At 43.8% G+C, this 26155-nt stretch overlaps 1 protein-coding gene and 1 non-coding gene across 7 annotated transcripts in view; both read right to left on the minus strand.

Moving 5' to 3' along the window:
- Positions 1-3925: 3925 nt before the first annotated feature.
- Positions 3926-26155, minus strand: part of LOC139554537 (protein argonaute-4) — a 32453-nt gene continuing 10223 nt past the window's right edge. For 2 of the 6 annotated variants that reach the window (XM_071367407.1, XM_071367406.1), the window contains 13 exons: positions 19343-19479; positions 19052-19186; positions 17896-17983; positions 16150-16297; positions 15662-15781; positions 14957-15118; positions 11843-11991; positions 11363-11547; positions 11074-11233; positions 10394-10709; positions 5578-5712; positions 4778-5079; positions 3926-4484 (listed from right to left, as the gene is read on the minus strand). In XM_071367407.1, the coding sequence (XP_071223508.1) occupies positions 4376-4484; positions 4778-5079; positions 5578-5712; positions 10394-10709; positions 11074-11233; positions 11363-11547; positions 11843-11991; positions 14957-15118; positions 15662-15781; positions 16150-16297; positions 17896-17983; positions 19052-19186; positions 19343-19479 (2146 nt within the window). In that variant the 3' untranslated portion in view covers positions 3926-4375. Of the gene's footprint in view, positions 4485-4777; positions 5080-5577; positions 5713-10393; positions 10710-11073; positions 11234-11362; positions 11548-11842; positions 11992-14956; positions 15119-15661; positions 15782-16149; positions 16298-17895; positions 17984-19033; positions 19187-19342; positions 19480-26155 lie in introns of all 6 variants that reach the window. The other 4 variants (XM_071367403.1, XM_071367402.1, XM_071367408.1 and 1 more) reach the window with 3 other exon arrangements.
- Positions 15973-16051, minus strand: LOC139555417 (small nucleolar RNA SNORD35). Its single transcript, XR_011670999.1, has one exon. It is a non-coding gene; the product is annotated as a small nucleolar RNA SNORD35 (small nucleolar RNA).

The following is a 26155-nucleotide window of genomic DNA, read 5'->3' on the forward strand; positions in this document are numbered from 1 at the left end:
AAATAACTGGTCTTGCATATCAATGGCGGATATCCCACTTTATGGATTATATCAATGGATTTACAATTTACTGCTGACTTCAGTTACAGGTGTAACTGTGTATACTGGCCAATAGCCCAACTGTGATAGAGAACAAATAATTTTTTATTTCTGCTCACTACATCATTGAACCTTGGTGTGCCTATGTTGATGAATTAAATATGGCAACCAGATCCGCGGTTTGAGTTTCCTTTCTTGTGTGAGTAGGACCTCTCCTTGACAACGGTGGTCATGACAACAGCACAGGACATAGGAAATGGAAGGAGGGGTAATGATACAATGAGAGCGGAGGAGAGAGGAGCACAGGCAATGGATAGCTGTCTATTGTGAATGAGACATGTTAACCTGTGGTACTGCATATGATGAATACCACAGCGTAAGAAATCCACTGGAATCATTAGCACACACGAAAGTCAAAAGAAATGATTGACAAATATATTGCCAGGTTTTCATTGATTTAAGATGGACATCCCTGAGTGGATTCATCTCTGAAATAGATCAGCTGACCACATTACTTATTGTCCAAGTCAACAAATGCTGTCAACAAGTACCCTAGAGACTTCAGATTTTAATTTGATTTTTGGAACATGATACAGTGGCATTGTCAAAGAGACAGCTTCTTATCTTTGGTTATCCTAAACTATGAGTAAGGAGGGTGTTTTCCAGGAGTCCCATCTCCTCTGCTATTTGTCAGCCAATGAGCTGATAACAGACCTGCCCTGCTCAGAGAAAACGATGCCATCTACTGGCCTATGCATGTAATCACTCAACACATTTATTAGTAAGAATATATTAGAAAATGGAATAGAAGACTAGCATTTTCCCTTTGTGTCATGTGTGGTGTTGGGATAAAAATAAGGAATAAAGAGGGGAAACACCAGCGTATGATATAGGCATAAAATACCAATTTATTACTTTGCACAATAACAAATATTCCCTGCAGGCAAAAAAAAAAAAGTTTAAACATGTCACATAGCAATACAGCAAGTGATTGGGCACCCTTGTGGGAGGGGAAGCCCCACCCCTCCCCAGCAGGTCAGACAGGGAACTGTTCTATTGCTGTTGGACAGTCACACAGCTCATACCACTAGCAGAAAACAGCAGAGCTACACACCAGAATAAAGAACTAAAAAAATGTAATTACACTTACAATGTCAAATAACAAATCTGTATATATATCAAAGAGGAATTAAAAAATAAATCATGCTCTCTTTCAAACGGGGCACAGAAAGAATGGATCGTTAAAAAGGTTAAAAAGAGGTATTCCTGTGGCCGTGGACGCCTTGGGCCGAGGCCCCCCACAGAGAGGAAGTGCGCTTGTGTGGGTGGCCAGCAGGGTGGCGCCACGAGACAGGGGAGCCCCAAGAGGCGTGGCAGGGGCACAAACCAGGAAGTGGAGGCCTAAATGGACACTACACTGGGGCCTGTGAGGGGGCGAGGGGTCAAGTCTTTACCGGGCCCACGTTTGAAGAAAGTACCTCGTTTGTCTTCGGGTCACGACGCAAAGGCTCGAACGCTCAACCTCCAGTGGCCTGTGCCTCCGTTTTTTTACTGACATTTGTGTAGGAATCTTTCAAATACATCTTGAAGAGACTGGACGATATTGCTAGCCTAAAACAGTCTCACTAAATTCATAAACAGTTACCCAATTTTTCTTCTCCTTCTGTCTCTCTTGATAAATATATATATATATATTTTTTTTTTTTTTTTTTTTTTTTAGGGACAGTACTCTGGCATGCAGGTGAGAAAAGTCTAAATGTTTTTACCTGTTTCTCTTTTTTCTCAGAGCCTAAAGAGCTTGTCCACTGAATGCACATTCCCACTGATTGATACAGGCAAAAAAAACAAGTTACAGAAACACAAACGGCAACAGAGAGCAGACCAACAGCCAAGTCGACAAGAAGAATTATACATTTTTCCTCATTCGAAAACTGGATTTAGAGTTAATATTGCTTTGCAATGATAATATGTTCAAAACTGAGTCGTCATCACCGCCTTTTGGATCCCCTGCTAGGGGACCACACCCCTATCCTGCACACTCCTCCAGTCTGGTCACACCCACAGAGGGCCACAGACTACAACACCAGGCTGATGTTTACAACACCAGGCTCTCTTGCAGCCCCCTTACCCCGTAGGAAAACTGTCTTCAACAGCTCAGCCCCGCTCCTCAAACGTATTGCATGCAATGCCTGGAACCCCACCATGCTTCACTCCCACAGGCCAGCACCCAAGCCCTCGACAGGTAGGCGCCCAAGCCCTCGACAGGTAGGCGCTCAAACTCATTCATAGCAAACCTGCTGCTTTACGGATGGTTTATTACGAAAGGGTTTTTCGCTGAGCCGACCCCCCTGACGAAGTGGGTGCGCCACAGTCGACCCCCCCCTCCCATCCTCACCGCGAGTGGCAGTGGCTTTGCACGACAATAACCTTAACCACGACTGGTTAAATAGGATCTTTAACCGTGGTCGTGACTGGTCAGGTGTTCTTAGGTCCATGGGCAGTGTTTATGCTTTATGTCAATTCATATCCGGTGTTCAAAACCTTAATAAAAAATATTAAAAAACGCCATAAGTTTAGACTTGAATAGATATACTTGTTCAAATACACACAAACCGTCATAGATACACATTATGAAGTTCGAAAAAGTCTACTCATTGCCTATTGCATACTTCTTTTTACCACTCGCTCTGCCCCAGTTTCTTCCTAATGCCAGCTCTGATTGTCACCTTCCTTCCATTCAAACCGAAACCCCCTGCTGCCAACAGTACTCTTCTGCCTCCTGTTTTACCAGTCAGGGGTAACGGTGATAGCTCAACAGAGATCTTTCCTACTGGAGAACATGGCCAAAGCCTACCCTACTACGTCAATGAGGAGCAGAAGGGAGCATAAACCGATACACCTTGGGCCTCCCTCCACCGTAGGCCAGAATGCTACCAAAGTGTCCAAATCTAAACTCAGCCACTCTTACCCTGATCTCATAACTACACATCCGATTGCTGCCGGTCTGATAATTATCATAATCGTAGATAAGAACAACAACATCAAATATAACTACTAAGTCTGAACAACAGTTAAGATTAGCCACAAAACAGTTTTATATTAAACTCTTACAAATTCTGCTTTTTGATTCTGATGTATAAATGCATAAAAAGGTAAGAGAGAGTGCCCTCTGTTGCTTGCCTAGCGTCCCGGGTCAGTGCAATGAATTGGCCGGTAGCAAAGGAGACCCCAAAAGTTAAGCGAATGGGTTTTCCGCCTCCGAACAATTCAGACGACTAGCGCCTTGCTAAAAAACCGTGCTCCGCCCCAACAATGTCATAACCATTCAGACAAACGGGTTTAAGGGATGAATCCCCTTCCTCACACGGGGCACCAAATAAGGTGGCTTAGCCCAATGCCGTAATCCCGCAAAAGCTCTCAACCATTCAATAGGTCCCAATGCCCAGTCAGTCACATGGGCTAAACCACGGTTGCTACTGCTACACATACACCCACCGGCCTCTGTGAAGCCTGTATTGTTCAATCTGTTCTATAGATGTAAATATTTATATATATATATATATATATGTCATGTGTGAATATTTAAAAAAAAACATCAACTGTGAGGCATTTTACAGCAGTTTTCTTGATTTTCCCTTTACAATTCAGTGGCCTGCCATGAAACACACGCACACACGTATATACACAAACACACACGCACACACTCAAGCACTTAATTCTTCGCTAAATGGGAGAAGAGTAATGGGTATGGATACCCAGGTGACCTCGCTTGTAAAAGACTGAAGAAAAGGAGACAGTTAAAACACAATCATAAAAAGAAAAACATATATATATATCATTCTCAAAAGATCCTCCCCACCCATGTTTCCATGCAAACCCCCCATGACCCCAACCCCCCCCCAAGAAATTGTGAAAGATTTTCGCCCAAAGGGGCTTTGAGGTAAAAAGTAGACAGAGTTCTGCTTAGCTGGGAGAGCTAAGAGCTGCCACTGACAATTGCCGTCAGTCCACTCCATTGCTCAGTGTATCTTTTAAAAACAAAAGAGACATTCAAAAATAAACAACCCTTCCCTCCCCCCAAAAATGTCTCAACTTGTGTTTTCTTGTTGTTTTCTCTGTGCATCGGAAACCCCAACGGTCTCTCGGTGCCTGATTGCTGGTAGAGGGCGGCTTCGATCGGGAACGCCGGATGTCGTTTTTCCAAAAAGGAAAATACTCCACTGGCACACTTCACTGGCTTCGAACCGTTTTGGTGCACATCAAGACGCAAGAGAAAGATAGAGAGACTGGCAAATAGAGAGAGAGGAGAGATAGAGGACAGAACTGCTCACAGGGCTCAGGCGAAATACATAGTGTGCTGAGTGTCATAGTGGATCTGGACTGCCTTGGCCAGGGCCAGGGGGTCCCGACCGTTACTCTGGCCCGACACGTGGCTGCCCTCCGCACTGCAGGACAGGACGAGAGAGACGGGTCAGATACATGACAACGTAAGAACAAAACCACTACTGTTGGGCTCCACCAACTGTAGTCATATTGAACATCATGTACCGTAATGTATTTGCCAAATTAAAATGGTATATTCAGTAAAAGCTAGACACACAATGTTGCAGATATAAATCGAACATATAGGGCAGCCAATACAGTCCATTCGTGTCTGTTCTGACTAAAATAACGTTTCCTGTTTATCTGTGATACCCCTCAGTATTCTGGCCATGTGCCTTGCCACATTCGTCATTACCTGTCGTGATCTTTGTCCACCAGGTGGTAGCGGGCGCGGAAGGCCACCAGCCGGGCGTAGTAGGCTGGCGCGGGGATGGAGACAGAGCGGGTGCAGCGGACGTAGGTGTGGCACAGCTGGTAGGTGAGCAGCTGGAGCTCGTCGGCCGTGAAGCAGTTGTCGTCCCACAGGACGTGGTAGTGGGAGGGCCGGCTGGTGCCCTGGATCCCAGCATGGCTGCACAGGTAGAAGTCAAACTCGGAGGGGTGGGTGATTGTGCTGTCCACCGTGGTTCCGGCTGGGACGTTGCCACTCTTTCCAACCTGTAGGGGGAGAGAGTTGTGATTACAAAAAGACATGCTGGAGTGCTAGTCGAAAAAGGGGCTATTGTTGCAACCCCTCTAACTTCAGCTGTGTCTAAATTATCAATCCAGTGAAATGCCAGCTCAGAGATTACGCCAAGGATATGTGGTTGGAGAGGTGCATTTAAAAAGTATTGGAACACTGCCACAGCCCTCGATGCCCTCCCTCATGAAGTACTGTTTGTAGACGTTGCCCCTAACCACAGATACAGGGTCAGAGGTTTCATCCCCTTAATGGCTTACAGTTGGGTAATCTGATCCTATACCCGCGGATAATTTAAACCTCTACATCAGGGGTGTCAAACTCAATTCCTGGAGGGCTGCGTGTCTTCACTCCTCCCATGTACTTGATAGATAATTAAAAAAGTTAAATTGCTTAGGAACTCCCATTAAAAACCACAGACACAGCCCTCCAGGAACAGAGTTTGACACCCCTGCTCTACATGGGTCTCCACTCACCCTCTCGGTCTTGTCTGAGCAGAAGAGGCGGGTGTGGTGACGTTTCTGAACCACGATGTAGGTGATGCCCGGTCGGTAGTCTTCCTCTAAGCTGATACAGGCCTTCCTGATGGCAATCAGCTCGGGCCACGCCACCTACTCACAGTCACACACAAAGATGGGGAAGAGATAAAAAAAGTGAGCTTCACATTGCATTGGAAAATGCGTTGCTAATGATTCTCTGGTTGAGGCGAAGTCGGTGGTGTTTACACAGGCAGCACAATTCTGATGTTTTGCCCAACTATTGGGAAAAGATTCAATTGGTCAAAAATATAACCAATCATTGCAAAATAACAACTACTTTGAGGGAAAATGTACTTACTATGACTGATATGTGGTTGTCTCAGCTAGCAATCTTAAGATGAGTGCACTAATTGTAAGTCGCTTTGGATAGGAGTCTGCTAAATTACTAAAATGAAAGATCAGAATTGGGCTGCCTGTGTAAACGCAGCCAGATCCTATATCCAGGGCACTATGACAAATTAAAGAGTCACTATTGCATCGTCAATGCCGATGTCCAACACTGACAGGGTTTTGCTGGGGTGCAAGTATTTCGTCAGCAAAAATATTACAATATAGCTAGAGTATGTCAAGGGGCAGGGCTCCAGACTGCGACCATTTAGTCACATTTTGTGACACTTTGACTTGGCGGTGCGAGTAAAGAAAAATGTATTGGTCGCATCATTACATGGTCACCTCGTTCAAAAATTTCAAAAAACGTCCTATTTGTTTGCTGGCTAAAACCGTGATTTGGTCAAACAGTTTTATTTATTTCATCTTTATTTAACCAGGTAGGCTAGTTGAGAACAAGTCCTCATTTACAACTGCGACCTGGCCAAGATAAAGCATAGCAGTGCGACACAAACAACAACACAGAGTTAGTTACACATGGAATAACAAACATACAGTCAATAACACAATAGAAAAAGTCTATATACAGTGTGTGCAAATGAGGTAAGATAAGGGAGGTAAGGCAATAAATAGGCCATAGTGGCAAAATAATTACAATTTGGCAATTAAACAACACTGGAGTGATAGATATACAGAAGATGGATGTGCAAGTAGAGATACTGGGGTGAAAAGGAGCAAAAAAACAAAATAACAGTATGGGGATGAGGTAGTTGGATGGGCGTTTTACAGATGGGCTATGTACAGGTGCAGTGAGCTGTGAGCTGCTCTGACAGCTGGTGCTTAAAGTTAGTGAGGGAGATATGAGTCTCCAGCTTCAGTGAATTTTGCTGGAGCACGTGCTACGGGCGGGTGCTGCTATGGTGACCAGTGAGCTGAGATAAGGCGGGGCTTTACCTAGCAAAGACTTATTAGATGACCTGGAGCCAGTGGGTTTGGCGACGAATATGAAACGAGGGCCAGCCAACGAGAGCTTACAGGTCTCAGTGGTGGGTAGTATATGGGGCTTTGGTGACAAAACAGATGGCACTGATAGACTGCATCCAATTTGCTGAGTAGAGTGTTGGAGGCTATTTTGTAAATGACGTCGCCGAAGTCGAGGATCGGTAGGATAGTCAGTTTTACGAGGGTATGTTTGGCAGCACGAGTGAAGGATGCTTTGTTACGAAATAGGAAGCCGATTTCTGGATTTAATTTTGGATTGGAGATGCTTATTGTGAGTCTGGAAGGAGAATTTACAGTCTAAACAGACACCTAGGTATTTGTAGTTGTCCACATATTCTAAGTCAGAACCGTCCAGAGTAGTGATGCTGGACGGGCAGGCAGCGATCGGTTGAAGAGCATGCATTTAGTTTTACTTGCATTTAAGAGCAGTTGGAGGCCACGGAAGGAAAGTTATGGCATTGAAGAAACCAAGGCTGTTGAGTCTGCCGATAAGAATGTGGTGATTGACAGAGTCGAAAGCCTTGGCCAGGTCGATGAATACAGCGGCACAGTATTGTCAACTATCGATGGCGATTATGATATTGTTTAGGACCTTGAGCGCGGCTGAGGTGCACCCATGACCAGCTCGGAAACCAGATTGCATAGCGGAGAAGGTACAGTGGGATTCGAAATGGTCGGTGATCTGTTAACTTGGTCAAACAGTAAAGTGCATTATCCTCACACCTCCTGTAATGAAAGTGTCTTGCCAGCCCTTAGAACTGTTCCACTGAGGCTTGTTTCGCTGGGGCCTGCTTTTGTGATGAGCGAGTCACTCTCTCCCCGATGCATGCTCCAGGTGAGAAAAAGGTTTCTAGTTGTATAATATTTCAAAATCCAAATTGCGGGAAATACATGGCTTTGTAAGCAACTACCATTCTCAGCTTTCTGTGGATATATTTTGTTATCTCTCAATACTGAATAAAAATAAAAACAACATGTAAAGTGTTGGTCCCATGTTTCATGAGCTGAAATAAAAGATCACAGAAATGTTCTATACGCAAAAAGCTTATTTTTTTATAAACACATTTGTTTCCATCCCTTTTAGTGAGCATTTCTTCTTTGCCAAGATAATCCATCACCCTGACTCGTCAAGAAGCAGATAAAACTGAATGATCATTACACAGGTGCACCTTGTGCTGGGGACAAAAGGCCACTAAAATGTGCAGTTTTGTCACACAACAATGCCACAGATGTCTATAGTTGAGGGAGTGCGCAATTGGTACGCTGACTGCAGGAATGTCCACCAGAGCTGTTGCCAAAGAATTTATTGTTCATTTCTCTACCAAAAACCACCTCCAAAGTCGTTTTAGAGAATTTGGCAGTACGTCCAACCGGCATCAACAGCAGACCACGTGTAACCACGCCAGCCCAGTATCTCCACATCCGGCTTATTCACCTGCGGGATCATCGGAGACCAGCCACCCAGACAGCTGATGAAAATGAGTAGTAGTTCTGTCGGCTCCCCAGTGAGTGGCCCTGGCTCCCAAGTGGGTGGGGCCTATGCCCTCCCAGGCCCACCAATGGCTGCGCCCCTGCCCAGTTGGGAAATCTATCGATTAGGCCCCAATTTATTTATTTAAATTGACAGATTTACTTATATGAACTGTAACTATGAACTGCAAACAAACACTCAAACTGGACAGTTTAATCTCAATCTCTTCATTCAAATAATTAATCATGGACACTCTTACTGACAGTTGTGGCTGCTTTGTGTGAGCTAACATATGGAATTGTTATAACGGTCACAGCAAGGATAATTTAGCTATTTGATTTTACATTTTAAGACCCCTTAAGGCAGGGGTGTCAAACTCATTCCACGGAGGGCCTAGTGTCTGCAGGTTTTTGGTTTTTCCTTTCAATAAAGCCCTAGACAACCAGGTGTGGGGAGTTCCTAACTAATTAGTGATGTTAATTCATCAATCAAGTACAAGGGAGGAGCGAAAACCCGCAGACACTCGGCCCCCCGTGGAATGAGTTTGACACCTGTGCCTTAAGGTATATTTACAAAAAAACATCTTTACACAAATGATTTGATGAAACATTGAATTTGGCCTTACTGCTATAAGCCCACAGAAACGTACTGAATAAAATATTCACTAAATGGAACATTTAGTTTTTCTGGAGTGTCTGTCTTTTATCTTTTTAAGACTGATTCTTCGAGATGTCTCATGGTCTGACAAACACCGCTGTTGCTCTGCCAGCTTTCACCGCAGATGCGGAAGGGCGACATTGGTGGATGCAGTAGATTGCGACACGTCCAATGAAAATTTTTTAAATAATAATGTTCTCTCTAGATTAAACAGACAGATTTGATGGGGAAGCGTGTGAAAAGCACAGCGGCCATTTTGAGTGCATAGGGTTACAGACTACAACTGCAAAGTTTTTTAGGACATTCAATTGACTGTTTAATAGATTAATACATGACTACTAGCAGTGAGTATTATATGTAGTGTTAGCGATCTAGCTCATGTGTTCTGAGTTCTCACTTCCTTGTGGTGAATTAGACCCCTATGATATTAGTGCACAAAGATTTAGGCAAATTCATCTCTATTGCACAACAAAATTGAGAAGGCCTATTTCAAAAGAAAAAATATAACAATACCCTATTGGTCACAATACATGACAATCACTGGATTAGGTTGCACATCGAATGATCTTGAATCATGCATTTCTGCTTGGACGTGTTCGATGAAACTACTTACTTCTCGAATAGCCTTCCATCTCAGAAATCTACGACACAATCTGAAGCACTGTGAATGACTTCAGGTATAATAATTTAAAGTATAATCTATTGTGTGACGCTGCGGGGAAAAATTGGGCTGGTGCCACCAACTGAGAAAAAAAATGTAATCTGGAGCCCAGTCAAGGGGTGTGATGTTCTATCTGCTGCTGAGTAATGTGTTCTTCTGCCAATGTTATGCAGAAAAATATGTTGGTAGGACAAGGCCATGTATGTTCGTGCACATGGAAGTCAGTGATTTAGGTGACTAAAAATGGCCCATTATTTTCATAACTAGACAAAATCATTGCTCAAATGACAAAAATATGACTTCATTATATTTTTGTCAAAATAACAAAAACTAGACTACATAAAATACAAAAGCGTCACGAAAATGAACACTGGCCCCGCACCTTCTAAACCCTTTGAGTACTGATAGCATATGCTACCCTTTACACCACTTAAGGTATTGCAAAAGGGCTGCGAATTATAGCCTTATTTCATCAGAAATTTCAACAAAGAATAACTACTCAAAGGGTTAACCAGCCACCGACTCAATATAAGACGCCATTTTGTAATGTAATTCAATGGTCAATTCAGTACAAGGCGAGAGAACTGAAAGAACCGAAATGACACACCACAGACGCGAATCACCCTCCCAGTTACCTGTTTCATTTGGCCCTCGGACACGCCGCCTCGGTAGTAGATGATGCGTGTGGGCTTGAAGCGTGTGGACTTGTAGAACTGGATGAGCAGCTCGCGCACCATGTTGGTCAGGTCCTGGATGACCTCCTGGCTGTACAGCTGCTCCTGGGACAGGTCCTGGCGCGACGTCTGCACGCGCACCGTGGCACAGTAGCGGCTGGGGTGGCCGTCCATGCTGCCCACCACCGCCGCGATGGAGGGCTTCTTGCCGTCGCCGGCTGGAGGGTGAGTGACGTCTGCCCCCAGGAAGATGACGGGTTGCTGGAACACAGAGGGTCTGGGGAGAAGATGTTTTATTATTATTTATTTTTTTAATGGGCAGAGATGGCAAATAAAATAAACGTACAGAGTTTATGGCGCGTGAGTGTACGCGTGTTGCTTTGCTCTCAGAGAAGAGGTGTAGGTCTTTGACACAATACATTTGATTGACATGTCATGAGGTAATTGTAAGTTTTGTGGGTGTATAGTGCCTTCATTGATGACAAAGCAGTGGTTTTTTTTTATTCCCAGTTTTACTGCATCTGTGTTGCCTGCAGGCAATTTCGTCAAAGCCATGAAGGCTTGGAAGACCATCGTGAGAACATCTGTGAGGGTCAACAGTGAGGGTCAACCTGAGTTAATGAGTGAGTGTGTGTTGTCACCTCTGATGGGGCACCAGGACGTTGTTGATGCCCCCCAGCTTGGCGTTGATCTTGAGGCAGAGGTTGGAGAGGGTCTGGGGGGACGTCTTCACCACGTTCTTCACCTGGACACACTGAGTGGCCATGCCCAGGAGGGTGTCTCCTACCCGCTTCACCTCCGCTGTGGTACCAGGGACACAGAATAATAATGTAGAGCTAATATTCTCAAATGAAAAGTGAAAAGAGTAGTTAGTTTGCCCTTTCAACAAAATATATTTCCCAAACAAAGAGGTATGAAAATGATTCTTACCGTAGACAGGGGTTTTTCCAGGCAGGATGACCACGATGAGCTGCAGTCCCACATAGGACAGCTTGAGGTGTTTGAACATGGGTTCCACACTGTCCGCTCCCTGGGCGTATTTACAGAAACACGGCTGGCCCTGGATGGGCATCCCCGCGTCCTTCGAGATCTTCCTCAGTTGGTCTGTGAAGCTCCTAGAAAACCCATGAACAAACCTTTAGGGACTGTAGTCTAGAGAAAGAAAAGTGCATTCAAACTGTTGAACAATAAGTTAAAGTTTTGTGGTCCAAATCCTAACTTAAGATACATTTGCTCAACTAGTTTGCGTACATCATCGAGAGATGTGAATCATTTTTGAGATAAGCCCACAGATCTCAAGTTTGGATTTGGCCCTAAAATGAGTAATGGTCACCACACAGACTAAGGAGGGCTATGGGGATTTTTGGGTGGAGTGGTGCGTCTACCAAGGTTGACGGGCAGATGACTCACTTGAGCAGGTCCTCTCTACACTGTTTCTGTGGGGCGAAGCAGGCCACGGCCCACACCTTGATCTCTATCCCGGCGTAGAACTGCTTCCCCCGCATGTCCCACACGCCCTGGTTGGGCGTGGCCACTGTCTTATTCTGCGGAGAGAGTCCCTACGCTCTTAGTGAACCCCCCGGTTTAACCAGCCGACACAGCAAATACAACTCCCCAGCCCGCACCACACACACACACACACGTTGGGGGTAGAATTTGCCACATACCACTGATACAGCGACAGATCATTTTACATGTGTGTCTAAATGGGGGTGATTAGGATTGGGAGGGTAGGAGAATCTGACCCTAGATCTGTGGTCCGAAGGGAACTATCGTATGCTCCTATTACACACTATCCCATAGCAAGTAGCCTATAGGTAAGACAGCACCAGAAGCTTATTAAACAGGGCAGAACATTCATGTATAGAATAGACATGACCGTCATAGTTACGATTGTACAATACAAGATAAGCCCAGAATTGTCCAATCCACAGGTGAGCAACTACTTTACAATGCAGGCTTCCACCCATCCAGTTCTAAACATATTTTGCTGATACACACTTAGGTGCCATGTGTTATTCATTTATCACAACTTAAGCAATAAGGCACGAGGGGGTGTGGTGTATAGCCAATATACCACAGCTGAGGGCTGTTATTACGCACGACACATCGCGGAGTGCCTGGACACAGCCCTTAGCCGTGGTATATTGGCCATACACCACAAACCCCTGAGGTGCCTTATTGCTATTATAAACTGGTTACCAAAGTAATTACAACCGTATAAATACATGTTGTCATACCCATGGTATACCATGGCTGTCAGCCAATCAGCATTCAGGGCCTGAACCACCCAGTTTATAATAAAAGCACATACAGTACCAGTCAAAAGTTAGGACACCTAGTCATTCAAGGGTTTTGTCATTTTTACTATTTTCTACTTTGTAGAATTATAGTGAAGACATCAAAACTATGAAATAACGCATGAAATCATGTAGTAACCAAAATGTTAAATTAAAATATATTTTGATTTGTAGCCACCCATTGCCTTTGACAGCTTTGCACTCTTGGCATTCTCTCAACCAGCTTCATGAGGAATGCTTTTCCAACCGTCTTGAAGGAGTTCCCACATATTCTGAGCACTTGTTGTCTGCTTTTCCTTCACTCAGCAGTCCATCTCATGGCATATCACTGCAGAATGCTGTGGTAGCCATGCTGGTTAAGTGTGCCTTCAACTAAATAAGTCACTGACAGTGTCCCCAGCAAAGCACCACCATAGCATCACACCCCCTCCTCCATGCTTCACAGTGGGAACCACATGCAGAGATCATCCGCTCATCTACTCTGCGTCTCACAAAGACATGGCGTTTGGAACCAACAATCTCAATTTAGGACTCAGACCAAAAGGACAAATTTCCACCGGTCTAATGTCCATTGCTCGTGTTTCTTGGCCCAAGCAAGTCTCTTCGTCTTACTGGTGTCCTTTAGTAGTGGTTTCTTTGCAGCAATTTCACCATGAAGGCCTGATTCACGCAGTCTCCTCTTAACAGTTGATGTTGAGATGTGTCTGTTACTTGAACTCGGTGAAGCATTTATTTGGGCTGGTAATTCTAATAAACATATCCTCTGCAGCAGAGGTAACTCTGGGTCTTCCTTTCCTGTGCCGGTCCTCATGAGAGCCAGTTTCATCATAGCGCTAGATGGTTTTTGCGACTGCACTTTCAAAGTTCTTGAAATGTTCCGTATTGACTGACCTTCATGTCTTAAAGTGATGGACTGTTGTTCCTCTTTGCTCATTTGAGCTGTTCTTGCCATAATATGGACTTGGTATTTGACCAAATAGGGCCATCTTCTGTATACCACCCCTACCTTGTCACAACACAACTGATTGGCTCAAACGCATTAAAGGAAAGAATTTCCACAAATTAACAAGGCACACTTGTTAATTGAAATGCATTCCAGATGACTACCTCATGAAGCTGATTGGGAGAATGCCAAGAATGTGAAAAGCTGTCAAAGGCAGAGGGTGGCTACTTTGAAGAAACAAATATAAAATATATTTTGATTTGTTTAAAACATGATTCCATGTGTTATTTAAGAGTTTTGATGTCTTCACTATTATTTTACAATGTAGAAAATAGTACAAATAAAAGAAAAACCTTGGAATGAGAAGGTTTACAAACTTTTGACTGTTACTGTATATCAGGATCTGTATCCACAAAGCGTCTCAGAGTAAGAGTGCCACTGCTGATCTAGGACCAGTTTTTCTTTTCAGTTCATAATGAATAATAAGATTGTATGGACAGATCCTAGACCAGCACTCCCAAACCCGAGATGCTTTGTGGATACAGGTCCAGATATTATCAGATCATTCTAGCTATGAATAGAAGTACCTCCAGTGTTCAGGGCCCATAGCGTCTACTTACATTTTGCATTGTGTCGAGTTAGCTACCCTCTCTTGTAACAATTGGGCAACCATATTGTATTCTCCAGCAAGCTATACATGTACTAATGTGCAATTCAAGAAAGAAAAAGCCCTGAAAACTGGGGTGCTGATCCAGCATGGAGTCACATATACATCAGATTGTGATTACACTGAATACTAATACAGTCATGCATGTTTAGTTCTCTGTGTGAAGTTCATTTAAAGTTTGGCCTATGTGATTGAATTGTTGCATCTACATAAACAATGTTAACGCACAGTAACCAAAAACCTGATCTAATTTACATATTCAGACAGCGTTTTCGGCAAATATGCAGCAAACGGTAGAATGTTCGCCACAAATTTACCAGAATTATTTGCCAGAAGTTCACACGTCGCCGCAACAGTTTGCCACAAAACTAATTTGCATGTGAAAATAGGGTCTTGCAGCACATTTGAGGCAAATTTGCCAAACGTTTGCAACAACTGTTTGCTAGAAGCCTGTTTTTTTGTTAAGAGTTATTTTATTTAATTCAAATGTGCTGTGTGGCATGAAGTCTCATCCTCCTCCCCTTGGTTAATCCACTCATCCTTTTCATTCACACACACAGACACGAACACCAATAGCCCGTCCCTCCCGTGATTGGCCCAGCCCTAGTACTCACCCTGCCACAGTCCCGCCCAGTGTCGGTACTAACCCGGCCACCATACTGCAGCATGGGTGCTGGGAGGACTCGGCCCGTCACCTCGGTCATGTCGTTGTGCACCACGATTCCGAACTCCTTCAGGTAAGGGTCAGGACCACCCACCATGCTGTTGCTTTTGACCTGGGGAGGACGAAGAGAGAGAGGTTGGTGTGAAAAGGAGGAAAACGGGTTAGGCAAGCAGAGAACACATGGATTTCCTGCTAGTGTCTAGAGCATTTGCGACCCGTTCCAGGAAGCTAGCCGTATGTCGCACGTCACTACTTCACATTTGAACGGAAAAAAAATGATTTAAAAACATTTTTGGGACAAGAGTGCCATCTGGACAATATGAACTTTCATGTGCCTTAATAAAAAACTTTATTAAGGTTTTGGGGGGAAATTGAATATTCAGAGTAGAGAAACCATATGACGCCAGGCAAGAGATGTGTACTGAGGTTGGCGTTTCAAGACTGGGGACCATTTCTGGACCACCACACATCTTTAGAAAACAGTAAAACTGACATGGCAAACACTCAAAAGACCCAACAGGGCATTTTCCTTGCAAAAACCTCACGGCTGCCTCAGCCTACGGCTGCCTCAGCCTACGGCTGCCTCAGCCTACGGCTCTGCACTTCCTGTGTTGCAGTTCACACTTGCACCACTGAGGGAGGAGCAATGACTCACCAGTCGGCTGATCTCTTCCTGCCTGTCGGGTGCAGAACGTGCTGTAGCTTTGATCATGGTGGAAGTCTGGTTGTCTGTCAGCTTCTTGATGCAGCGCTGCCCGGCCACAATGTTACAAACCTGTATGCGGACAGAGAATAGTTAGTTACTGAATAACGCTGTACTCAAGTAATGGAGAAACATGAAAAGGATTGTTTCTTATGGGACAGGTACTCGTTTCTGTCCATTTGGTGCCTAATGAACTGCAGTAAACTGGAAACTAAAGTCTGACCATGCCTACGTCCCAAACCTTTCAACAATGCATAGGTGCACTGAGTGCATCAGTGATGCCTTCAGGCAATTTCGTCAAAGCCACGAACGCTTGGAAGACCACCGTGAGAGAAACTTGCAGCGATATCTTGAGTGCACTCTATACATACAGTAGGAGTTAATTTGAGGTGTGTGTGTGTGTGTGTGTGTGTGTGTGTCTTTTAGAGCCACCCTCTCACCTCCAGGGGTAGGTAGGTGTGCTTCTGTTCCTGCCCCACTTGTAGGCAGGGCAGGTGGGGGTATTTGAGCTGTAGGCTGTACTTCTGCTTGAAGTACTGAGCCACTGTACACTCCATGGCCTGGCCATTCTCCAGCTGTAAGGGGAACCTGAGCAACAGGCAGACAAGAACATAATACAGTGGGGAGAACAAGTATTTGATATACTGCCGATTTTGCAGGTTTTCCTACTTACAAAGCATGTAGAGGTCTGTCATTTTTATCATAGGTACACTTCAACTGTGAGAGACGGAATCTAAAACAAAAATCCAGAAAATCACATTGTATGATTTTTAAGTAATTAATTTGCATTTTATTGCATGACATAAGTATTTGATACATCAGAAAAGCAGAACTTAATATTTGGTACAGAAACCTTTGTTTGCAATTACAGAGATCATACGTTTCCTGTAGTTCTTGACCAGGTTTGCACACACTGCAGCAGGGATTTTGGCCCAGCCACGACCCATCTTCAATGCTCTTACTGAGGCAAGGAAGTTGTTGGCCAAGATCTCGCGATACATGTCCCCATCCATCCTCCCCTCAATACGGTGCAGTCGTCCTGTCCCCTTTGCAGAAAAGCATCCCCAAAGAATGATGTTTCCACCTCCATGCTTCACGGTTGGGATGGTGTTCTTGGGGTTGTACTCATCCTTCTTCTTCCTCCAAACACGGCGAGTGGAGTTTAGACCAAAAAGCTCTATTTTTGTCTCATCAGACCACATGACCTTCTCCCATTCCTCCTCTGGATCATCCAGATTGTCATTGGCAAACTTCAGACGGGCCTGGACATGCGCTGGCTTAAGCAGGGGGACCTTGCGTGCGCTGCAGGATTTTAATCCATGACGGCGTAGTGTGTTACTAATGGTTTTCTTTGAGACTGTGGTCCCAGCTCTCTTCAGGTCATTGACCAGGTCTTGCCGTGTAGTTCTGGGCTGATCCCTCACCTTCCTCATGATCATTGATGCCCCACAAGGTGAGATCTTGCATGGAGCCCCAGACCGAGGGTGATTGACCGTCATCTTGAACTTCTTCCATTTCCTAATAATTGCGCCAACAGTTGTTGCCTTCTCACCAAGCTGCTTGCCTATTGTCCTGTAGCCCATCCCAGCCTTCTGCAGGTCTACAATTTTATCCCTGATGTCCTTACACAGCTCTCTGGTCTTGGCCATTGTGGAAAGGTTGGAGTCTGTTTGATTGAGGGTGTGGACAGGTGTCTTTTATACAGGTAATGAGTTCAAACAGGTGCAGTTAATACAGGTAATGAGTGGCGAACAGGAGGGCTTCTTAAAGAAAAACTAACAGGTCTGTGAGAGCCGGAAATCTTACTGGTTGGTAGGTGATCAAATACTTATGTCATGCAATAAAATGCAAATTAAATACTTAAAAATCATACAATGTGATTTTCTGGATTTTTGTTTTAGATTCCGTCTCTCACAGTTGAAGTGTACCTATGATAAAAATTACAGACCTCTACATGCTTTGTAAGTAGGAAAACCTGCAAAATCGGCAGTGTATCAAATACTTGTTCTCCCCACTGTACATACTAATACATTGTATTAATAAACCAAAAGAGAAAACCAAAAGGAAAGAGCAATGCATCTCGCCTTGGGTTTTGCATCAAGAGAAACGTCACGTAGGAGGGCTAGGGCCGCAGGGACACGTGAAAGACGCTAACTGGAATGTGTAGCGACTAGTGCAGCACTTACGTTTGGTGGCTGGCGGGGCGGCGAGTGACATTGCACACGCGATACTTCCTCTTCATCTGACCACAGTGGGTGACCTCGACTTTCAGACCTGAGAGCGAAAAACATACGCATAGAAACACCCAGAAGAGCACATCAAAATACGACCACAGAGGAAGACGGGGAGTATAACGAGGAGTTTGAAAAGACATTTAAGCATCATTGAAAATCTAGACAGTTGGCGAGTCACTCCATCTGAGTGTCAAAATGGCCTAACTCGAACTTACTATTGCTGTGCATAACTCAAACCCATTCACAGCAATGCATGATTTACACAAAAGTTAAAGTTAGTCAAACACGCATATCTCACGTTAGGATTCAGCCCATAGTGCAGATTATGGGTGTACAACACGGATGGTTATCAAATCCATCTCAATTCATATCCATTGAAATTCCAAGTCAAGAGATAAGTTATAAAAGGGTCTTTTATTTTTAGTAAAGATTCTTCACAATTCTTAAGCTTCCTGAATTGGAATGGACTTGACACGCGACCCTGAGGTACACTACAATTGTCTGGGTGGGTGGATGCTGTCTAATAAGGTGTGGTGCACCTCCAAAATGTCACCCTATTCCCTATGTAGGGCACTACTTTTGACCAGGGCAAATAAGTAGTGCATTATATAGTGAATAGACTGCTTGGTTGTTTAGCAACAAAACCGATGCGTGCGCAACTATGGGGCAAAACAGACGAGGTTGGCTTAGACTGTTGACAACATTAAATCTAGTTTACGTCTCCCAATATTTATTGAAAACAAACTTACATTTGCACAATGAGCACTTGTCTCAAATACATCGTTACAGCTGTTTAATAGCTAGCGAACTTTTGCCATATTTGCATAGACGTGACATCAGTCAAAACAAGACATTGTGTATCAAGAAAAATATAAAAAACTAGCTGAAACGAGACACCTACAATACCCCACATGGCCGCTTCCTGTCATTGTAGCTAGCTATCTGGCCATCCAGAATCACAACAACACAGAGCCTTCTGCCCCATTGAAGCGTGCGCACAGTTTGTGACGTTGTCAGCTAACACGTCTATAGGGTGCCATTTCAGATGCAGACTTGGTGTGTAGAAACATGGTAAAAACATTGGTCTGACCTGCAGGTCCCCACCCACCTCGGATCTCCTTGGTGAACTTGACGCGCTGGGAGTCGGTGAGTGGCTTGGTCTGCTCGTTGATGTTCTGGATGTCGAGCACCTCGCACATGAACTCGATCACGGGCTGGGCACGGTAGAAAGCAGTGGCGGAGACTGTTGGGGTCAAAGAAAATGTAGGGTTCATGACCAAAGAAACCCTAAATCTATGTTATATTACCCCAACACAAATGTAAAAGCACACACAGCCTGGGATTTTTTTATTTTGTATCTACACAAAAGTTACAGTAAGAAATTGACTACTGCGCTTACCATCGATGTTGAGCATCATGTTCCACATGGCAGGCCGGACCGACTGATGGAAGCCGAACCACACCTCCCTGCCTCCGCCCAGGGGGTGGTAGTAACCCTCCGGAGGGGAGAAGAAGGAGCGCCCCACTGGAGTGTACCTGGAAACAGCCACATGGACAGTCCGTGTAAATGCCAGACAAGATCATTCTGTGAGAGATCACTCTCTATGACACAACGTAAGTTCCCTCGGGGGAAAAAAAAAACGTCTCACTTTTGTTCTTATGGAATAACTCAATAGGCAGAGTTACTTGTTTGGTCGTTTTGTATGGGAACAGGCCATAGTTATTCACTGTCTATATAGGCAAGGCTATTTGATATAGGATACCAAGCAGTAACAATGCCATGAACAACAACTGATATTATGATAAAGAGATGTTATGGGGCCATGTTATTAAAGCCATGTACCTAATGCCTAGGGCTATGGCGGTCATGACATTTTGTCAACCGGTTGTTGTCATGCAAAAGACTGTCGATCTCACGGTAACTGCCCGTTAATTAACAGACACGTTTGACATCTCCAAGCATACAAGCCGCTGATGCGCGCCTTCGGAACATCTAACATTTTTAAAAAGTTGAATAAATCAATTACAATACACAAATCACAATCCATAATTTACACTGAACAAAAATATAAATGCAGCATGAAACAATTTAAGATTTTACTGCGTTATAGTTCATATAACGAAATCAGTCAATTGAAATACATTCATTAGGCCCTAATCTATGGATTTCACATGACTGGGAATACAGATATGAATCTGTCGGGATGGATCAGAAAAGCATTCCATATCGGATGTGACCACCATTTGCCTCATGCAGTGTGACATCTCCTTCGCATAGAGTTGATCAGGCTGTTGATTGTGCCCTGTGGCATGGTTGTCCCACCCCTCTTCAATGGCTGTGTCAAGTTGCTAGATATCGGCGGGAACGTGAACACGCTGTTCAGCACGTTGATCCAGAGCATCCCAAACATGCTCAATGGGTGACATAGGGTGACATTCACGGTATCTCTGTACATTCAAATTGTCATCGATAAAAGGCTATTGTTCATTGTCCATAGTTTATGCCTGCCCATACCATAACCCCACCACCTCCATGGGGCACTATGTTCACAACGTTGACATGAGCAAACTGCTCACCCACACGACGTCATCTGCCCGGTACAGTTGAAACCGGGATTCATCCGTGAAGAGCACACTTCTCCAGCGTGCCAGTGGCCATTGAAGGGGAGCATTTGCCCACTGAAGACAGTTACAAGGTTGAACTACAGTCAAGACCCTGGTGAGGACTACGAGCTTGCAGATGAGCTTCCCTGAGACGGTTTCTGACAATTTGTGCAGAAATTCTTCAGTTGTGCAAACCCACAGTTTCATCAGCTGTCTGGGTGGCTGGTCTCAGACGATGCAGCAGGTGAAGAAGCCGGATGTGGAGGTCCTGGGCTGGCGTGGTTACAAGTGGTCTGCTGTTGTGAGGCCGCTTGATGAACTACCAAATTCTCTATTAACGACATTGGAGACTGCTTATGAGAGAGAAATGAACACTAAATTGTCTGGCAAAAGTACTGGTGGACATTCCTACAGTCAGTATGCCAATTGCACAATCCCTCAAAACGTGAGACATCTGTGGCATTGTGTAGTGTGGCATAACTTCACATTTTAAAGGGGCCTTTTATTTCCCCCCAGCACAAGGTGCACCTGTGTAATGATCCTGCTGTTTAATCAGCTTCTTGATATGCCACACCTGTCAGTTGGACAGATTATCTTGGCAAAGGAGAAATGCTCACAAACAGGGATGTAAACAAATGTGCACAACATTTTAGAGAAATAAGCTTTGTGTGTGACTGGAACATTTCTGGGATCTTATTTCAGCTCATGAAACATTGGACAAACACATCACATGTTGCGTTTATATTTTTGCTCTGTATATTTTAGGCAGGTCAAAAGAAACATGATTTGAAGAAAATATGTTTTCAGATGAACAGAATGAGTTGCTATCTGGCTATGCGCCATGCCTTAGGCTGTAGGCTTGTTCATTTAGCAGACAAGATATGATTAAGTCCCGTGCCATTATCTTATGATTTTATAAGAATATAACTGAACTGAATAAAATAGGAAGGACGCTTTTCACCATTCCGGAGCGAGTGTGCATATCAAGTGGCTATGTTGAGCATAAAAGTGATCATTTGAAACAGGTCCTACACACTAGGATTTAGAGTTATTTGGCAACTTTAATTGTGAATGATACAAACCTTGGAATGACTTAGAAATCAGAGATATGGGCAGCATGATGCAATGATAGGCTATTGATGACTTGAGAAAGTACCAAAAAAGCTTGCCCAACGCATCACCGGGGGCAAACGACCTGCCCTCCAGGACACCTACGGCACCCGATGTCACAGGAAGGTCAAAAAGATCATCAAGGACAACAACCACCTGAGCCACTGCCTGTTCACCCCACTATCATCCAGAAACCTCTTTAAGGAATACCTAGGATATGATAAAGTAATCCTTCTAACCCCCCACCCCCCCCCCTTAAAAGAGTTAGATGCACTATTGTAAAGTGGTTGTTCCACTGGATATCATAAGGTGAATGCACCAATTTGTAAGTCGCTCTGGATAAGAGCGTCTGCTAAATGACTTAAATGTAAATGTAATGTAATGAAAGCAAGGTCAGTACAGGTGCATCAAAGCTGGGACCGAGAGACTGAAAAACAGCTTCTATCTCAAGGCCATCAGACTTTTAAATAGCCATCACTATCACATAAGAGGCTGCTGCCCTATATACAGACTAAAAATCACTGGCCACTTTAATAAATGGAACACTAGCCACTAATGTTTACATATTTTGCTTTACTCATCTCACATGTATAATTTGTATTCTATTCTACTGTATTTTAGTCTATGCCGCTCCGACATTGCTCGTCCAAATATTTATATATTCCTAATTCCATTCCTTTACGTTTGTGTGTGTTGTGAAATTGTTAGATATGGCTTGTTAGATATTACTGCACTGTTGGAGCTAGAAACACACGCATTTCGCAACACCCGCTAAACACGTGTATGTGACCAATAAAATGTGATTTCATGTCATCCTTATGCACTCGAATGGAGGCCACTTTCCCACCCGTTTGTTTTTCACTCATGTGGGGTAGGCTACTCCGGTTATTTCACTCTCTCACTGCAAGACAGGTGATATTCCACCCAAACTCTGTATGCCACGGGCTCTCCAATCCTATTCCTGCAGCTACCCAGTGCATACTTTGGGAAACCAAGTGAAATCGGTTGCGGAAAATGAATAGTAACATGTTTCCAGAACGAAACAGGTTTCATTAAACGGTTGACAGCTCCTCTCTATGCGCGCTTAAGAAAGCAATGAAGGAGAGAGGGGAGTAGATTGAAATGCACAGTGGTGAGATATTCTGTTGCTAAAGGGAATGTGTCAGTCAATGAATTATGCAAATATAAAAAATGCCTTAGTAGGCTATTCAAAATCAAATACAAAGTCACTAATTGAAGGCTAACTCTGAATTTACTTAATTTTGGCGTACAGGCTAGACCAATTATGTACCCAAGACATTTTTGTATGTTTTCCTGCCCTGCGTAATATGCGGGACGCTGTGTGTTGTATAAATAGCACAATCATTTTAATTGGTCTCTCTCACACACACACAAACTCAGCAAAAAAATAAACTTCCCGTTTTCAGGACCTGGTCTTTCAAAGATATTTGGATTTTTACGAATTAACTTCACAGACCTTCATTGTAAAGGGTTTAAACACTGGTTTCCCATGCTTGTTCAATGAACCATAAACAATGAATGAACATGCACCTGTGGAACGGTCGTTAAGACACTAACAGCTTACAGACGATAGGCAATTAAGGTCACAGTTATGAAAACTTAGGACACCAAAGAGGCCTTTCTACTGACTCTGGAAAACACCAAAAGAAAGATGCCCAGGGTCCCTGCTCATCTGCGTGAACGTGCTTTAGGCATGCTGCAAGGAAGGCATGAGGACTGCAGATGTGGCCAGGGAAATAAATTGCAATGTCCGTACAGTGAGACGCCGCTACAGGGAGACAGGACGGACAGCTGATCGTCCTCGCAGTGGCAGACCACGTGTAACACCTGCACAGGATCGGTACATCTGAACATCACACCTGCGGGACAGGTACAGGATGGCAACAACAACTGCCTGTTGTAAGTAGAGGTTGACCGATTAATCGCAATGGCCGATTAATTTGGGGCGATTTCAAGTTTTCATAATCGGTAATCGGCATTTTTGGACACCGATTATGGCCATTTACATTGCACTCCACGAGGAGACTGCGTGGCAGGCTGACTACCTGTTATGCGAGTGCAGCAAGGACCCAAGGTAAGGTGCTAGCTAGCATTAAACTTATCTTATAAAAAAACAATCAATCTTAACATAAATCACTAGTTAACTACACATGGTTGATGATATTACTAGTTTATCTAGCTTGTCCTGCGTTGCATATAATCGATGCGTGGCCTGTTCATTTACCATTGAATCACAGCCTACTTCGCCAAACGGGTGATTTTACAAGCGCATTCCTGAAAAAAGCACTGTCGTTGCACCAATGTGTACCTAACCATGAACATCAATGCCTTTCTTAAAATCAATACACAAGTATATATTTTTAAACCTGCATATTTAGTTAATATTTCCTTCTAACATGAATTTCTTATAACTAGGGAAATTGTGTCATTTCTCTTGCGTTCCGTGCAAGCAGTCAGGGTATATTCAGCAGTTTGGGCCGCCTGGCTCATTGCGAACTGTGTGAAGTCCATTTATTCCTAGCAAAGACCTTAATTAATTTGCCAGATTTGTACATAATTATGACATAACATTGAAGGTTGTGCAATGTAACAGCAATATTTAGACTTAGGGATGCCACCCGTTAGATAAAACACGGAACGGTTCCGTATTTCACTGAAAGATTAAACGTTTTGTTTTCTAAATGATAGTTTCCGGATTTGACCATATTAATGACCGAAGGCTCGTATTTCTGTGCGTTATTATAATTAAGTCTATGATTTGATAGAGCAGTCTGACTGAGCGGTGGTAGGCAGCAGGCTCGTAAGCATTCATTCAAACGTTTGCCAGCAGCTCTTCACAATGCTTCAAGCATTGCGCTGTTTATGACTTCAAGCCTATCAACTCTCGAGATTAGGCTGGCAATACTAATGTACCTATTAGAACATCCAATAGTCAAAGGTATATGAAATACAAATGGTATAGAGAGACTCATGTTAAAAGGAACCACCAGCTTTCATATGTTCTGAGCAAGGAACTTAAACGTTAGCTTTTTTACATGGCACATATTGCACTTTTACTTTCTTCTCCAACACTTTGTTTTTGCATTATTTAAACCAAATTGAACATGTTTCATTTTATATTTGAGACTAAATTAAAATAAAAATGTTCATTCAGTATTGTTGTAATTGTCATTATTACAAGAAAAAATATATTATAATAAATTAATAAATAACAGGCAGATTAATCGGTATCAGCTTTTTTTGGTCCTCCAATAATCAGTATCGGCGTTGAAAAATCATAATCGGTCGACCTCTAGTTGTAAGGCAACAGACATCACCGGCAACAACATTGCCTATGGGCACAAACCCACCGTCGCTGGACCAGACAGGACTGGCAAAATGTGCTCTTCACTGACGAGACGCGGTTTTGTCTCACCAGGGATGATGGTCAGATTCACGTTTATCGTCAAAGGAATGAGCGTTACACCGAGGCCTGTACTCTGGAGCGGGATCGATGTGGAGGGTCCGTCATGGTCTGGGGCGGTGTGTCACAGCATCATCGGACTGAGCTTGTCATTGCAGGCAATCTCAACGCTGTGAGTTACAGGGAAGACATCCTCTTCCCTCATGTGGTACCCTTCCTGTAGGCTCATCCTGACATGACCCTCTAGCATGACAATGCCACCACGCACAGAACGAGTAGTATGACTGATTTCCTGCAAGACAGGAATGTCAGTGTTCTGCCATGGCCAGCGAAGAGCCCAGATCTCAATCCCATTGAGCACATCTGGGACCTGTTGGATCGGTGGGTGAGGGCTAGGACCATTCTCCCCCCAGAAATGTCCAGGAACTTGCAGGTGCCTTGGTGGAAGAGTGGGGTAACATCTCACAGCAAGAACTGGCAAATCTGGTGCAGTCCATGAGGAGGAGATGCACTGCAGTACTTAATGCAGCTAGCTGGTGGCCACACCAGATACTGACTGTTACTTTTGATTGTTCAGGGACACATTATTCCATTTCTGTTAGTCACATGTCTGTGGAACTTGTTCAGTTTATGTATCTTATGTTCATACAAATATTTACACATGTTAAGTTTGCTGAAAATAAACAGTTGACAGTGAGAGGACGTTTCTTTTAATGCTGAGTATATATATATATATATATATATATACATATATATATATATATATACACACACACTGCTTAAAAAAATAAAGGGAACACTTAAACAACACAATGTAACTCCAAGTCAATCAGACTTCTGTGAAATCAAACTGTCCACTTAGGAAGCAACACTGATTGACAATAAATGTCACATGCTGTTGTGCAAATGGAATAGACAACAGGTGGAAATTATAGGCAATTAGCAAGACACCCCCAATAAAGGAGTGGTTCTGCAGGTGGTGACCACAGACCACTTCTCAGTTCCTATGCTTCCTGGCTGATGTTTTGGTCACTTTTGAATGCTGGCGGTGCTTTCACTCTAGTGGTAGCATGA

This window comes from Salvelinus alpinus, chromosome 26 (assembly GCF_045679555.1).
Source record: "Salvelinus alpinus chromosome 26, SLU_Salpinus.1, whole genome shotgun sequence".
Lineage (NCBI taxonomy): Eukaryota > Metazoa > Chordata > Actinopteri > Salmoniformes > Salmonidae > Salvelinus > Salvelinus alpinus.